This window comes from Schistocerca americana, chromosome 5 (genome assembly GCF_021461395.2).
Source record: "Schistocerca americana isolate TAMUIC-IGC-003095 chromosome 5, iqSchAmer2.1, whole genome shotgun sequence".
NCBI lineage: Eukaryota > Metazoa > Arthropoda > Insecta > Orthoptera > Acrididae > Schistocerca > Schistocerca americana.
This window is the reverse complement of record NC_060123.1, coordinates 100,277,302-100,295,066: the sequence shown is the minus strand read 5'-3', so window position 1 is coordinate 100,295,066 and position 17,765 is coordinate 100,277,302. Positions and strand designations below refer to the sequence as shown.

Genomic DNA, 17,765 nt, shown 5'->3' with positions numbered 1-17,765 from the left:
TTGAAAAAATACGAAAAGTAATCATATGTAGTTTCCTTTGCTAATAGCTCATCTGGTAAAGCTTCTTTTCCAAGAAAAGGTTGCTCTACATGCTTCATTTCTCCTTTCTTCCACAACACATCTCGTATTTTCTTTATCTGTGATGTATTGTTCTTACCTTGGGCAGATATTGCAGCAGAATCGCCTTTCGTAAGTGCAGTTGTAGTTCCCGCTGCAACTACCGAGGTGTCTGCATTGATTGACTGTCCAGCACAATCAGAATCATTTGAAGTCACATTGGATTCAATAAGATTAACAGTTTCACTGTGTGATTTCACTAATTTATTGCTGGTGTCACATATTTCATCTTCATCACGACTGTCATCTTCACTTTCACTCGGAACTGGTATTGGAAACCATATTTCTTCTGTCAAGTCCTTTAATCGTATCCACAAAATAAAGTTTTTCAGGATTCATGACATCCAATTTTATAAAAGAAAGAGTATTAATTCACTGAAATTGCTGAAATTTCGTCAGCGCTGCGTGCACGATTTCTAAGCAAGTACGCAACAATGCTATGACTGAATGCATAGTGTTGCCAAACAGCAACACGTAATTTTCTTTACACAGAAACTTACTCATAACGAAAAAATTAGTGTTTAAAATGTTTTCTACTCCTGTTAGAGCTCTGTGACATGACAAAATTTTTTTTACTTGACAGAAGTTGTGTAGGTTTATAACTACATTACGCATTTTAATGCTCAACAGTGAGTAAAATTCACTGGAGCGCTCTTTGTTGCATTTCTCCTCAATTCATGACTGTGCTGCCATATGTGGAGGAAACGATGAACTAAATCCTTAAAATAGACTCCAATGTATACAATATGCATGGTGTTCCCATCTGGCAACAAGAAGTACGCCCGAAAAACATAACGAAAATTAGCGTTGCCAAACGGCAACACAATGCAGTGTAGGGCTAAATAACTATGTTCTTTTACTTTTGCTTTATCATAGATTTCTTTATAAACATGTCAGAAGAAAGTATATACAACATTTACTTTCAAAATGATCTAATGATCCCGTTACCATGCTCCTTATGTTGCGCAGTGGGAGCAGATCTCTGCTACGGATGACATGTTCGCGCCAATCACGCTGTTGTATTGGAGACTGTCTGTCAGTCCAACAGGGACCTCTTATTACGACTGACGCAGCGTGTTGGCTGAGAGCTCTCGCGTATTAACGTCAGCGTGCCGTGTTTGTGCGCTTTTAAATCAATCAACTCCTGCGGGTGCTGTATTTGTCCCTTCCTGTCAGCCGTCTCCTTTCGAGAGCACCGTTACCATAATGATGGAGAGCTGCTCCAGCGCCACGCATGATTAATATACAAATATTCGCGCCGTATAAATCACGCCTGCCTGGTACATTTTAATTGTGGAATAATACGGCCCAAACACCACGCTGGGTCAGCTGCCGCATTCCGATCATGTAACCACACGTAAATCAGGCACTCCGTTTTAGTGGACTATATACACTGTCGCAGGGAAAGACAGTTAAAACACAGAGAAGTTTACCTACACATAACTCATTCTTCGCTGGTAACAGTCGTTTTACAGTAATGTTACAAAGTTGTATGCGCATCGACTTAAGTCACCGTTTGTCATCCGGAATAGCTGAAACCTCCTTGTGATCGATGTATACAAATCCTGAATTATATTTTTTAGGATTTTACCCAATTCCTTCAAAAGATTTAGTTTCATTTCCTTTAAATAAACCGGAGACGGATAATGTATGCTTAATTTTTTTTCAGTCGCAGCAGTTCGATATTGTAATTCGGCTATTGTGTTCCCTGCAGAAGACATATTATTTAATCCACAAGTTCATTGAACAAATCATGGACATGGTAGCTAACGAAGACAAAGAGTAGATATATGTGGGCATAGCGTACAACTATAATGAGAGACTTACGCAGTATGTTGGTTTGAAATCGGCGCCGGGATAATGAATGCCCGAAAATATTCTCACGTTACTGTTACGATTGCATCTTGTTCTTAATTTTACAGATTTTTGAATAGTAAATGTCACCTTGCTTCCATGAATAACACAGTGCTTGGAAAGCACTTTCAAACTTTTGTCTGGACTTAAATGCATATGTGATGCGGTAATGCGACGCATTTAGCTTCGTTAATGTAACTTTTTTTGTTATACATTTTAAATTAACAGAAGGAGAACTATCTAATTTCACAAGGCTATTTTCGTAGTCAAGCAGATTGCTTAATATAGAAGGATGGAACTGATCTTCAATCTATGTCCTATTCTCGAAAATACTGAGAACTCAATTTTTCTATGTTTCGTCGGTTTCCAATCTTTCTCTCTCACGGCATTCGCCCACAGAAAAATGGTTCAGATGGCTCTGAGCACTATGGGACTTAACATCTGAGGTCATCAGTCCCCTACAACTTAGAACTACTTAAACCTAACTAACCTAAGGACATCACACACATCCATGCCCGAAGCAGGATTCGAACCTCCGACCGTAGCGGTCGCGCAGTTCCAGACTGTAGCGCCTAGAACCGCTCGGCTACTCCGGCCGGCTCACCCAGAGAGATTCTAGAGTTGGATTAATGTGAAATATGAAGTCGATTGACAGAAATAATACCACTGCAGTAAAATTAATCAGCTCAACCAGAATTCATGTATGCAAAAGAAAATATCACTTGAAGGAGTCCAGTTACGAAAGAAACATGTTCCTCTGTACTTAGGAATGTAATCAGAACAATTAGTACTCCAATAGATGAAACAAGCTGCCATTATTTGATCAAAATGTTTCCAGCAGACGCCAATGTCTGCAGCAACAAGTACGGCAGACATCGGCTTTAAGTTTGTGACATGAGGACAACTCCCTGTATTTTGCCTCCATGGTGCTCTGCATGTAGCCATCAACAATCGGAAATAGTAATGCGATGCTGGTGTGACACTGCTGATTAGATATCGTGCTAAGACACAAACTTCAGTATTCTACATATTTAATGTGGTTTCACACTTGTACGCGCTACTGGCGTAAGGTTGCCTGAGGGGACTGAATATCATTCGTATCAAGATTTTTATTATGCTCAGTCCAACGTAATTAGTAATAAAACGGAAAGAAGAATCATTATTTATAGATTTTGCCATGGATTACTTTTGTTAAAGTTTATACACATAGGAGAAAAATTTATAATCGTATCTGAAGTCGCTAATACCAATGAATTATCACTACTCGTTAGTCTCCTTCACACTACGCAGGGACAAAATTTGGAATTCTTCTATTAGGATCAGATATGATTCTGTGCAATACATATCTGCAGTCAAAGCACACATTATCAAAAAATTGTGTCAGTGTCGATGTTATTGGTTTGGAAAGAATAAATCTCTTGTCCAAAAGAGTTAGTTATAATAGTATCGCGGAATCGTAGATCTTACCACTAACCTTTCTTTTCAATTTCAGCATGATAAAACGAAGACCTGATCGATAAAATTTCATTACAGAGCCACAATGTGAGAGTTGCGTTAACTCTGGGTTCTGCGCTTCTCAGTAATGTTTCTCATAAGCAAAAATCCTACAATACGAGGTAGTACATACATAGATTAATTGGATTGTTATACAGACAGTTGTCAGTGGAGATTAGTTGGTACACTAAATTTGGTTTCCTTCGTTTTCGTACCAGGAATATTTTGTTCATGCAGCACCCGCCAAATTGATTTCGCAGGCACTGTGTTCATTACATGTATCCTAACTCTTTGTGTACGATTTATGGTCTTTTATAAACTCCATGATGTTTATTGTTAGCTTCGGCCTCAAAATTCGATTTCAAATGCTTGTATATCATATGTTATTCTCGCATATAATAAGTTCACTGAGGGTTGTGTTTTCTTTTGTGATGTGTGGCACCTGAAATGATTCTTGCTTGTGACCACACAGTACGATTCAATTATTTATTGAAGGTACGTGGACGTTAACTGCACATTGCTTGAAGTCGATATCATGGCCAAAATTTCGTAATATATGTGAAATTCGCACGTGGACGCAGACTGTAAACACTTCCATATACTGCTCCTCACATTCTGCATACCTCACGAACGTCGACCAACTGATTTAGTGACACGCAGCCATTCTACTAGATACCAAGTGATCAGTATTTAGCAGTCTTCAACGTTAGTAATACAAGTAAATCTGCAAGACAAAGAAATATAGCTACCATCAAGTACTTTATTCCTTACTTTTGTTGTGCATATGACGTCCCAATAAATTTACAGTACAGCGAAAGAGGCTCTCATGTAGCCATCTTATTCCCAACAGTAGTAAAAAATAAGAAAAAGCAAACGATGATATCATCACGTAATGTTGCTTTCCTACTACCTGTCAGCAACTGATGCGAGCAAAACGGTTTAGAATATGATCCCCGAATATGGATTTGATTTGAAAATCATGAGATCTGTAACTACAGGACGTGTGGAGGCATGAAAGTATTCGTTAACTACTCGAGCAAACGTATGAGAAGCAACTATAGACCCACCATTCACAGGGGAAACGGCTAGTTCAGGATATGAATACCAAGGGAGTGTTAGAGGTATTTAAACAAAGCATCACTGCAAAAAATCGGCCTGCGGCAAATGAAAGTGTGAGATGTGTATTGGTGCAGTCCATGTGTGCATCAGGAGTAAGTCGCTTGCGAAGCTTTGATTACCTGTAGGTCCACATTGGACACACGTAAAAAAACAAATGGTTTACTAAGTACAAACTATTGTCTGTTTGATGTCCACTACATTTAAATTTTTTAAATAAATTATTCGAATAAAGAATTACTTCACTGCTAAATCCAAGGCATCTCTTTCATTCCAGCGCTGTCGGTAACATTTTTGGCTATTGTCCACTTGTCCGTATTTATATATTAAACTTTCCTTCGAGAAGGCTAAGTTTCCTTAGACGCTGTATGCTGTTGAACACTAGATTATAATTACTACAGATACCCTTACTAGGTGTTGCGACGAATGTCTCTGCGATTACACACACACTGATAATTTGCCCTCCTCGAAAGTCAGTATAATCCACCATAAAAGTAGATTAGCATGGCACTGAAACGAACAGAGACTTACACTAACCGCTTTGAAGACGCAATGGAATGTTGCAGTGTAAGGAGAAAACGAACAAAAACATCAGAACATTACAGATTAATCAGAAAAGAAATCCCAAACTCGATGAATTTGTGTTAGGTGTTTATTTTGTCCAGCACCTTCACTTAGCCAATCGCATATTGTCACACACAGTGGGACCGACAAAATTCTCCATGTCGCACGAAATGTCGTTAGAAAAAGGAAGCATTTGATCCTACAAACCTGTTACTTATTTCAGTATCCAATTCCCACTTTTGTTTGCTCTTGGCATTTTTGTTGGCTATCTCTATGTTTTCTCATTCCGCAGCTGTAAAACTATGCAGAGCAACATTTCACCGGCAGTTCGATGACATGTAAAGAGATCTCCGGAAAAGCTCCGAGAGGTCTTTGTGACACCATAGGCTCATCGATCAATCTCGTTGGAAAGTTTTGTGTGCTGTGTGAAGCACATTGCTCCCTATAAGACTATAAGTGATTCCACAACGTATCTCACACCCACATCATTGATAGCTGCCAGTGCAGTTGTCAATGATGTCGATATGTTATATGTTGTGTAAATTCTTGTAGGGTGCAATCTGCCACGTATCTTTCTTTCTAATGAGAACTGCACAACACTAATATAGCAGTTTCGTCTTTTTTTCTCTCATAGTATTTTGAGCACTCCTCCACTGAAATAGCCTAATGATTTCACCGCTGTTCTATAGCAAAGGAAAGGGTCACAAACGGGAAATTAACACTCTAGGAACATCTCTAAAGTAAGCATGACGTACTGCACACGTCGCCAACATCAAAAAGTAAATATCATGTGACTTGGTAAACACTCTCATATATATTTTGAGTGAAACTTTAGTATCAGGTTTATTTATACTGTTTTACACTCCCACTTATTACTAACAGCAACGGTGAATCATTATTGTTGCTAGAGATGCAATTCGAAATACGTGAAAGAAGCCACAATTACTTTCCATATGTAAGTACCACAAAGTCACGCGACTTTGGAGACGACATATGTTGGCGACAAACATTCTGTTCTGCGCACATGAAACTTCATAAATACTCCTGCTCTGTGACAGCTTCTCTTGCAGCCACGGGGATGAACTCATATAGGGACATCCGGTAACACGACCTTGATTCGCTGCCAGGCCACTTCGAGCGCTACAAGATTATCAGTCACTCGTCTCGTTTTTTTATTGGCTGATTTTTAAACTTCAATGTTTCTTTTCGATTAGCAGTTAACAGAAGTGGGTTTCACCGTCTTATGCTTCTGATTACGATTTCTTGTGTCAGTTGTACTCTTTGAGTTGCATTGTAGGTATGGTGTTCGCATTCTTATTGAATTCTGTTAGCAGCCGTAATATTGGTTAAATGATTCCACATTTGGTAGTGTTTCATATAAAAGAGAAGCTGGTTTCGACAGATAAGGTTCTGTGGACTTCTGTGTATTTTTTACTGCTTACGAATCTGTGTGTGAACTGCTCGATTTAAATGTGTGTTAAGCACACTGCTGTTATTCTACTTTACTTTTGTTTTCAACCGTTTTGCGTACTTCCTCGTATTTACTCAGCTCTGTGTGAGCAGGTTTTGCCGGCCGCTGTGGCCGATCGGTTCTAGCCGCTTCAGTCCGGAACCGCGCTGCTGCTACGGTCGCAGGTTCGAATCCTGACTCGGGCATGAATGTGTGTCATGTCCTTAGGTTAGTTAGGTTTAATAAGTTCTAAGTCTAGGGGACTGAAGACCTCAGATGTTAAGTCCCATAGTGCTTAGAGCCATTTGAGCCATTTTGCGCAGGTTTTGACAGTACTGGGATTCACCTCCATAACATCTTGTCATGGAATGAGTATGTAATACCGCTTTGAATGATGTTGTTCCTCGCAACTGGATGCCATGCATTACACAATCGTTTGCAGAGTATGGATGTAGATGTAGATGAGTATCCTTTGTAGTCTTGGTGGCTATATTGTTCTTCCTGGAATATGCTAAAAATGCGACAATAATTACGCAATTGTTTTCACGCGTTATTAACGGGCACTACAAACAGTACATTTTAACAGAAGTCAGTGAAAATTTAGGCAGTCTTTATTAAATGTGAGAGTACGAAAAACAGATGGGAACGAAAATAACGTAGATTACGAGCAATATACACTCCTGGAAATTGAAATAAGAACACCGTGAATTCATTGTCCCAGGAAGGGGAAACTTTATTGACAGATTCCTGGGGTCAGATACATCACATGATAACACTGACAGAACCACAGGCACATAGACACAGGCAACAGAGCATGCACAATGTCGGCACTAGTACAGTGTATATCCACCTTTCGCAGCAATGCAGGCTGCTATTCTCCCATGGAGACGATCGTAGAGATGCTGGATGTAGTCCTGTGGAACGGCTTGCCATGCCATTTCCACCTGGCGCCTCAGTTGGACCAGCGTTCGTGCTGGACGTGCAGACCGCGTGAGACGACGCTTCATCCAGTCCCAAACATGCTCAATGGGGGACAGATCCGGAGATCTTGGTGGCCAGGGTAGTTGACTTACACCTTCTAGAGCACGTTGGGTGGCACAGGATACATGCGGACGTGCATTGTCCTGTTGGAACAGCAAGTTCCCTTGCCGGTCTAGGAATGGTAGAACGATGGGTTCGATGACGGTTTGGATGTACCGTGCACTATTCAGTGTCCCCTCGACGATCACCAGTGATGTACGGCCAGTGTAGGAGATCGCTCCCCACACCATGATGCCGGGTGTTGGCCCTGTGTGCCTCGGTCGTATGCAGTCCTGATTGTGGCGCTCACCTGCACGGCGCCAAACACGCATACGACCATCATTGGCACCAAGGCAGAAGCGACTCTCATCGCTGAAGACGACACGTCTCCATTCGTCCCTCCATTCACGCCTGTCGCGACACCACTGGAGGCGGGCTGCACGATGTTGGGGCGTGAGCGGAAGACGGCCTAACGGTGTGCGGGACCGTAGCCCAGCTTCATGGAGACGGTTGCGAATGGTCCTCGCCGATACCCCAGGAGCAACAGTGTCCCTAATTTGCTGAGAAGTGGCGGTGCGGTCCCCTACGACACTGCGTAGGATCCTACGGTCTTGGCGTGCATCCGTGCGTCGCTGCGGTCCGGTCCCAGGTCGACGGGCACGTGCACCTTCCGCCGACCACTGGCGACAACATCGATGTACTGTGGAGACCTCACGCCCCACGTGTTGAGCAATTCGCCGGTACGTCCACCTGGCCTCCCGCATGCCCACTATACGCCCTCGCTCAAAGTCCGTCAACTGCACATACGGTTCACGTCCACGCTGTCGCGGCATGCTACCAGTGTTAAAGACTGCGATGGAGCTCCGTATGCCACGGCAAACTGGCCGACACTGACGGCGGCGGTGCACAAATGCTGCGCAGCTAGCGCCATTCGACGGCCAACACCGCGGTTCCTGGTGTGTCCGCTGTGCCGTGCGTGTGATCACTGCTTGTACAGCCCTCTCGCAGTGTCCGGAGCAAGTATGGTGGGTCTGACACACCGGTGTCAATGTGTTCTTTTTTCCATTTCCAGGAGTGTACTTACAATGCATTTAAATCGAGCAGCTTCCACATCGATTCGTAAGCAGTAACAAACATTAGATCACAGAATACTATGTGAAAAAATCAGCTTCTGTTTCATATGAAACAATAATAATATGAAATATTTACCCGACCGTATATTACGAATGATAGCAAAAATCAAGCAACATATTTACAATGCAATTAAAAGAGTGCAGTACACCCAAGAAGAACGTAATCAGGAACATAATTTCCACTTGATATCAGCCACACTGTCGAAACTGCAATATTTGGTTTTCCAAACAAATGCATTTTATTACGAGAACCACCATAATGCACAAATGAAAAATATTATCATCTAGTACACGTATATCGCAAAGTAAGAATACAGATTATTGCGCCATATTTTCCTGAATTCGAAGTTAACTGTAGGCCACTAAGAGCGCTACTATTGGTCTCTGTTTACGTATCGTAAAAAGGACCTTGCACTTAAGATATTTTGGTGTACTATGGCTGTAGCCATGTTAAGATAGCGGAGCTGAATTGACATTTCTTCAGCTCTTTCTTACCGCAATCAAATTTTACTTTCTTCGGTCGGTGACAGGATGGCTCCATGAATATTTTGCTAAAATGTGCAGATGAGAAGTTTATTGAAATTGTTACTTGACTAAAGGTCAAAATGTGAAGCACATGTCTAAATTCAAGAGAAACACAACGAGTCACATATCTGAAGCGAGCTACACTATTTATGTAGCCTCCGTATCGCACATTAATTTTACAACCGATGCCCTTACACAAATTAGTTTTTTCGTTTACAGTTTTTCTCGTCATTTTGATTACACCTGTCCGTTTCTATGTTCTTTTTCCAGACCTAATATTGAAGCTTATATTTCTTACATTTCACATACGGAAGTGTCAGTTACATCGACGTAGCACTTTAAATCTCAATACTTTTTGAATTATAAAACAAATTAACAGTAATAATAAATAACAGTAATAATAAAACAGTAATAATAACAATAATAATAACGACATATCGATCTCTCGATATTGTACAATGACACAGACATGTCACTTTCTAAAAACGTATATGACCTGGCGCGCATGACGGAAATAATGACATGTGAAAGCAAAGATGTGTCTTTCATGCGAATTTAATGAATGCTCCTGGTAACTAGATCTGAAAGAGACACTTTTAACCGCGATTCAGTATCCAAAAGCCAATAAATACTTTCGGAAAAGTTACGAATTTAGAACTTAGAATTTATCTGGTGCCGTACTTGAGTTACTGTAGGTGGATACAAGATGACTTAAACGAAATTTCTAGTTGGTTTAATGAGTGGCAGCTAGCTGTAAATGTAGGAAAATGTAAGTCAAGTCAGATGAGTAGGAAAAACAATCGCGTAATTGTCGAATAAAGCATTAGTAGTTTGCTGCTTGAAACAGACACGTCGATTAAATATCGAGGCGTTAAGTTGCAAAGCGATATGAAATGGAACGAGCATTTAAGGGTTGTAGTAGTGAAGGCGAATGGCCAACTTCGGTTCATTGTGAGAATTTTAGGAAAGTGTGGTTTATCTGTAAAGAGACCGCATATAGAATGCTAGTGTGACCTCTTCTTGAGTGCTGCTAGTGTATATGAATCCCCGCCAAGTTGGATTAAAGGAAGACGTCGAAGCAATTCAGAGGCGGGCTGCTAGATTTGTTACCAGGAAGTTCGAACAGCACGGAGCTGTTTTGTAGGTGCTTGGTGGGGAGGGGGGAGGGAGGAGGGGGAAGGTGTTCGAGGAACATTGTTGCGAAAATTTACAGAAGCGTCATCTGAAGCTGACTGCAGAACGAGTCTTCTGCCGCAACGTACATTCTGCGGAAGGACTACAACATAAGATAACAGAAATAGGTCTCGTACGAAGGCATACAGACAGTCGCTCTGTTTGCTAGCGGAACAGGAAAGGAAATTACTAACAGTGGTACAAGATACCATCTACCACCCAACACACAGTGGCTTGCTGAGTATGTTCAAATGGTTCAAATGGCTCTGAGGACTATGGGACTCAACTTCTGAGGTCATTAGTCCCCTAGAACGTAGAACTAGTTAAAACTAACTAACCTAAGGACATCACACACATCCATGCCCGAGGCAGGATTCGAACCTGCGACCGTAGCGGTCTCGCGGTTCCAGACTGCAGCGCCTAGAACCGCACGGCCACTCCGGCCGGCTGCTGAGTATGTATATGCATGTACAGGTAAAACATAAAACTGATCGCCACCTAATACGGAAGGTCGTGATGTTATGCCCACAGAAGGAAATACGTTCTGACGGATGTAGAGGAAACAGATGATTGCACCGCCACCATATAGCGACAAAAAAGGAGTTTCATTTTCTGTCTGTTTCATTCGCTTGTGTCGAGTGCTAGTAAAGAGAAGAGATAAGGAGTACACAAAAAAGTATTCTGGTAGATAGTACCAAATAAGACTTACAATTCAGCAAAAGTGCAAAAAATTGTTATTTGAAAGGAACCAGAAAGTCATGGGGAGACGAGCGAACGCCTTATAGCATCAAATGAGTTTAATCGAGGTTGTTATGATTACTTTGCGATTTTCTTTTTGTTCTTCTTACTGATGCAGAAATTTTACAATTATCTCGAAGTTAAACTCATGTATTTTTAAGCTAAATGATTGTTTAATAATCTTTATATCTCAGTTTTCTGTTTTTCAAAATTCAGCCCCAGACATTTAGCTTTCTTCCGAGATTCGGCCAGAAACACTAGTAGAACTGTAACCCTATTAACTGATTAGTCATTCTTAGATGCCACATCCACTAGCTTTTTGTTGGTGTGTTGCTTTGTCCATGTGCATTCGAATATGGTAAGTATGAGTTTCAAAATACATTTTTCTTAGTTTTTCCAAATTTGTAGTTCGAGAGGAAACCCCTACCAAACGGACGTAACATTACCGTATGCCTACATGAACTTGCGCAAACGACAACAATGGCTCCTGTGTTCAAACTGCAACAATATTGCACTACTGGCCATTAAAATTGCTACACCATGAAGAGACGTGCTACAGACGCGAAATTTAACCGACAGGAAGAAGATGCTGTGATATGCAAATGATTAGCTATGCAGAGCATTCACACGAGGTTAACGCCGGTGGCGACACTTACAACGTGCTGACATGAGGAAAGTTTCCAACCGATTTCTCATACACAAACAGCAGTTGACGGGCGTTGCCTGGTGAAACTTTGTTGTGATGCCTCGTGTAAGGAGGAGAAATGCGGACCATCACGTTTCCGACTTTGATAAAGGTCGGATTGTAGCCTATCACGATTGCAGTTTAACGTATCGCGACATTGCTAATCGCGTTGATCGAGATCCAATGACTGTTAGTAGAATATGGAATCGGTGGGTTCAGGAAGGTAATACGGAACGCCGTGCTGGATTCCAACGGCCTCGTATCACTAGCAGTCGAGATAACGGGCATCTTATCCGCATGGCTGTAATGGATCGTGCAGCCACGTCTCGATCCCTGAGTCAACAAATGGGGACGTTTGCAAGACAACAACCATCTGCACGAACAGTTCGACGACGTTTGCAGCAGCATGGACTATCAGCTCGGAGACCATGGCTGCGGTTACCCTTGACGCTGCATCACAGACAGGAGCGCCTGTGATGGTGTACGAACTTGGGTGCAGGAATGGCAAAACTTAATTTTTTCGGATGAATTCAGGTTCTGTTTACAGCATCATGATGGTCGCATCCGTGTTTGGCGACATCAAGGTTAAAGCAGATTGGAAGCGTGTATTTGTCATCGCCATATTGGCGTATCACCTGGCGTGATGGTATGGGGTGCCATTGGTTACACGTCTCGGTCACCTCTTGTTCGCATTGACGGCACTTTGAACAGTGGACGTTACATTTCAGACGTGTTACGACCAATGGCTCTACCCTTCATTCGATCCCTGCGAAACCCTACATTTCAGCAGGATAATGCAAGACCGCATGTTGGAGGTCCTGAACGGGCCTTTCTGGATACAGAAAATGTTCGACTGCTGCCCTGGCCAGCACATTCTCCAGATCTCTCACCAACTGAAAACGTCTGGTCAATGGTGGCCAAGCAACTGGCTCGTCACAATACGCCAGTCACTACTCTTGATGAACTGTGTTATCGTGTTGAAGCTGCATGGGTAGCTGTACGTGTACACGCCATGCAAGCTCTGTTTGACTCAATGCCCAGGCGTATCAAGGCCGTTATTACGGCCAGAGGTAGTTGTTCTGGATACTGATTTCTCAAGATCTATGCACCCAAATTGCGTGAAAATGTAATCACGTGTGAGTTCTAGTATACACTCCTGGAAATGGAAAAAAGAACACATTGACACCGGTGTGTCAGACCCACCATACTTGCTCCGGACACTACGAGAGGGCTGTACAAGCAATGATCACACGCACGGCACAGCGGACACACCAGGAACCGCGGTGTTGGCCGTCGAATGGCGCTAGCTGCGCAGCATTTGTGCACCGCCGCCGTCAGTGTCAGCCAGTTTGCCGTGGCATACGGAGCTCCATCGCAGTCTTTAACACTGGTAGCATGCCGCGACAGCGTGGACGTGAACCGTATGTGCAGTTGACGGACTTTGAGCGAGGGCGTATAGTGGGCATGCGGGAGGCCGGGTGGACGTACCGCCGAATTGCTCAACACGTGGGGCGTGAGGTCTCCACAGTACATCGATGTTGTCGCCAGTGGTCGGCGGAAGGTGCACGTGCCCGTCGACCTGGGACCGGACCGCAGCGACGCACGGATGCACGCCAAGACCGTAGGATCCTACGCAGTGCCGTAGGGGACCGCACCGCCACTTCCCAGCAAATTAGGGACACTGTTGCTCCTGGGGTATCGGCGAGGACCATTCGCAACCGTCTCCATGAAGCTGGGCTACGGTTCCGCACACCGTTAGGCCGTCTTCCGCTCACGCCCCAACATCGTGCAGCCCGCCTCCAGTGGTGTCGCGACAGGCGTGAATGGAGGGACGAATGGAGGCGTGTCGTCTTCAGCGATGAGAGTCGCTTCTGCCTTGGTGCCAATGATGGTCGTATGCGTGTTTGGCGCCGTGCAGGTGAGCGCCACAATCAGGACTGCATACGACCGAGGCACACAGGGCCAACACCCGGCATCATGGTGTGGGGAGCGATCTCCTACACTGGCCGTACACCACTGGTGATCGTCGAGGGGACACTGAATAGTGCACGGTACATCCAAACCGTCATCGAACCCATCGTTCTACCATTCCTAGACCGGCAAGGGAACTTGCTGTTCCAACAGGACAATGCACGTCCGCATGTATCCCGTGCCACCCAACGTGCTCTAGAAGGTGTAAGTCAACTACCCTGGCCAGCAAGATCTCCGGATCTGTCCCCCATTGAGCACGTTTGGGACTGGATGAAGCGTCGTCTCACGCGGTCTGCACGTCCAGCACGAACGCTGGTCCAACTGAGGCGCCAGGTGGAAATGGCATGGCAAGCCGTTCCACAGGACTACATTCAGCATCTCTACGATCGTCTCCATGGGAGAATAGCAGCCTGCATTGCTGCGAAAGGTGGATATACACTGTACTAGTGCCGACATTGTGCATGCTCTGTTGCCTGTGTCTATGTGCCTGTGGTTCTGTCAGTGTGATCGTGTTATGTATCTGACCCCAGGAATGTGTCAATAAAGTTTCCCCTTCCTGGGACAATGAATTCACGGTGTTCTTATTTCAATTTCCAGGAGTGTAATATATTTGTCCAATGAATACCCGTTTATCATCTGCATTTCTTCTTGGTGTAGCAATTTTAATGGCCAGTAATGTAAATTCTAAATACTTTAATTTGTCCGAAAAACACTTTGTCCGACACCGTAAAGCGTATGAAAGTCAAGAAAATCGTTTCTCTGCATTTCGATGGCAGTGATACTCTCTTTTCTTCCCAATCTGTCTAATCAGTTGTGTCCAGTCATGTCGGTGTTCTGTAGGACTGTTGAAATTTTTCCTTTTCCGCTTTATCAAATAAAATTACACTCCATCTGGGTGTTTTCAGGAATAAGAAATTTATGATCGATTATTTTCTCGGTTGTGGACTTCTAAAGAGCAAATATGCACATCATTGCAATGTGGCTGTTTTATCAGTGTTTTTACTTCTGGTCTGATGAATGATTTGCACAAGCTGGATTCCACTTCATTAGTTCCGCTTGCAGCTTCACCCACATGCCACAAATAATAGTGTCAGCCCCTGCCCACAGCGTATACTGTTATACTGTACGTCAATAACGTCCGTTTCTAAAATGAAATCGAATTTTTGAATAAGGGTGTAGGGAGACATTGCTGCTAATCAAATGTAATGGTCTGTCTTTCCTTACTGTTCTTCCCAATTTCTTTATTAGCAATCTTACTTTCGTAAGCTGCATCAGCTGTCTCGCGATGCTAACCCAGGGTTGTCACATTCTGGAACAAGTTTCAGTAGTATTTCCATTTTGTCACAGGTGGCACATGTGTCCACTTTCGGTTTTTTGGTACTGAGTTTCATCCTCCCGAATTCTTGTTCCGGCGCAACGAAAGCGCAGGCACGAAGATGAAGAACGCTAGAGCAGAGACGACTGTGAGACGACGTTAGCCAGTAGTTCGCTGTCTAGGACCGCACCAAGACAGGAGCGGCCTCTAGCCGAAGAGAATATAAGCGCCGCTCCTGCCCGTCTCGGCCGCACAGTAGAAGACGGACACTAGGAGAGCCGGACTAGAAGAGAGCACTAGAAGAACTGTAAATTGTAAAACCATGTCCACTACTTGCATGGACATGCTATATAGCGAAAGACATTGATTATTTGTACGTCGCCAATAGATTGCGATACGACATTGTAAACCAAAGTTAAGTATTGTCAATCTACTTCATAGTAATAAAAACCATTAATGTGATTTGCTTCAATTGTTGTATAGCTATCCGAGACAGCAGCATCCTTTAAGCATCCTATAAGATATGAGAGGTCAGGACACCACAACTCTTCACAAAAGAAATCTCTAGGGCTCATTGCCATTAGCCCTTTCTTCTTTAGCATACTCTTCACGTAAGTATGTAATAGTAAGACGGGGCCAAAATGTTTTGCCACATTCTCATCTTGAATAGTGACTCCTGTAGGATGGAATTTTCCAAGAAATTCTCTGACACCGTCTCTAACAGCTTCGCTTTTCTCGCTCTTGAACCGATCAGCACCTCGCATGTCTGTTCGGTTTACTGCAGACAGAAAGACAGAATTGCTCTCTCTCTCTCTCTTTCTCTCTCTCTCTCGTAACTGTTTTCCTGTTTCCACAAATCTCTTGGTTGCACAAAATACACTCAAGAAACAACATTTCAACAGCAGTACTGTATTCTTTCGTCATTAAACAATACAGTGTACGGGACTGTAACTGCCATGCAACAGCGTTCTACTGTCCTGAATGTCGTTCTTTCTGGATCTCAGTCCTATGAGGTTGAAATCCCCCACTCCCCTCTATTCTTGCAACTGCTAATTTTTCTGAACACTTGTTCCTGCACGAGGGTGAAGGTTTCGGTTCTCTCTCGGGGTTAGTTTTGTTTTTGCCTCCCTTCATCTCATACTCCCACCCCAAAATTCGAAGAATTTTACGAGAATCTCTTTTCTGCAGTGTTTTCCCCTTCAGCTCTCTCTTCCTGATAGACCCTTTTTTGCCGGCCGTTGTGGCCGAGCGGTTCTATGCGCTTCAGTCTGGAACCGCGCGACCGCTACGGTCGCAGGTTCGAATCCTGCCTCGGGCGTGGATGAGTGTGACGTCCTTAGGTTAGTTAGGTTTAAGTAGTTCTAAGTTCTAGGGGGACTGATGACCTCAGATGTTAAGTCCCATAGTGCTAAGAGCCTTTTTTTTTTACCAGACCCTTTTTTCATAAGATAGTTCGATGGCAAATCATCACTCACGTTATTGTCAGATTCGCTGATGATAAGGTGCCATAGTCGTCTCCTTTTCTTCGAAATTATCGGGCTACCACTATCATCATTTCGTCTGCGATTGCTCCATGGCTGCATGCTGGAAAAAAAGTCACGAAATTCTTTTCTTTCAAGGATATAAGAAGTGTTTGTTAATTTGTAGAAAACATTATTGCTAATACTGTTATTCATATTGTTTGTTTCGAAAACCGAAAGTGAATTGTCTCGGCACTTGAAATTTGGTGCACGGTGGCCCCTGATTGATGATCCTTGTTTTTAGTTTATCTTTGCTGCAATGGGTATACCAAACTTCACGTGTAGGTAGGTAGGTATTTATTAAAAATCCAACAGGTGCCGAAATAAGCAAAAAAATGTAGACTTACCTGGTTCTGCATTGCAACGTGATTGTGAAAGAGCTCTTTCTCCTAATTCACTTTTTCGAACACAAGCCACTATACACTATTACACAGCTCAGCGAGATATGCCAGTAGAAGCTGACACAACGTACCCAGACATGAAGTGAAGTTCCTGGGACGTATTTGTGGAGTTAACTCGTTTCTACCACTTTTGGATTTGACACACTATCCACTGCAGGCACAGAGGAATTCTTAAATCCTAAGTAGTGAAATTAACATGTACTTCAATTCATTCTTATAAAAGGCTCATTTTTTTATGTTCGTTATTTCTGTAGTCAATGCACTTAGTTTCTTTTAGGTTGACACACCATATTTTTCTGATGTATAGCCATGCTACTCACTTCCCAATGGAAATGGCTGCTGCTTATACTCTCATGATTGTGGACTCGACTCTTCAATACTCAATATTTCCGTGTAATTTTAGGTATCTTCACACACATTCATAAGTATGTAATTATGCATAAGCCATTACCCTTTTACTTATTTAAATAATAATTTTTCAAAATTTGCATTTCCCCAGAGTAGCCCATCATATCAGGCTATATACTACTGCATAGCTAACACACAGAACATTCTCAGTTTTATAATAATAACTAAGCATGCCCAAGTCGCAGCAACATCTACTTACCATTTTGTTCCACTGGTCAACATACAGTGCTTCCTTTTAAATGATTGTCTGACCATACATACACTGCTTAAGGCCTTTGTTC

At 43.0% G+C, this 17,765-nt stretch overlaps 1 protein-coding gene across 1 annotated transcript in view; it reads right to left on the bottom strand.

Moving 5' to 3' along the window:
• Positions 1-17,034, bottom strand: part of LOC124616220 — a 139,262-nt gene extending 122,228 nt beyond the window's left edge. The window contains exon 1 of the mRNA XM_047144522.1: positions 17,023-17,034. Coding sequence (XP_047000478.1) covers positions 17,023-17,034 — 12 coding nt within the window. The remainder of the gene's footprint in view (positions 1-17,022) is intronic.
• Positions 17,035-17,765: the final 731 nt, after the last annotated feature.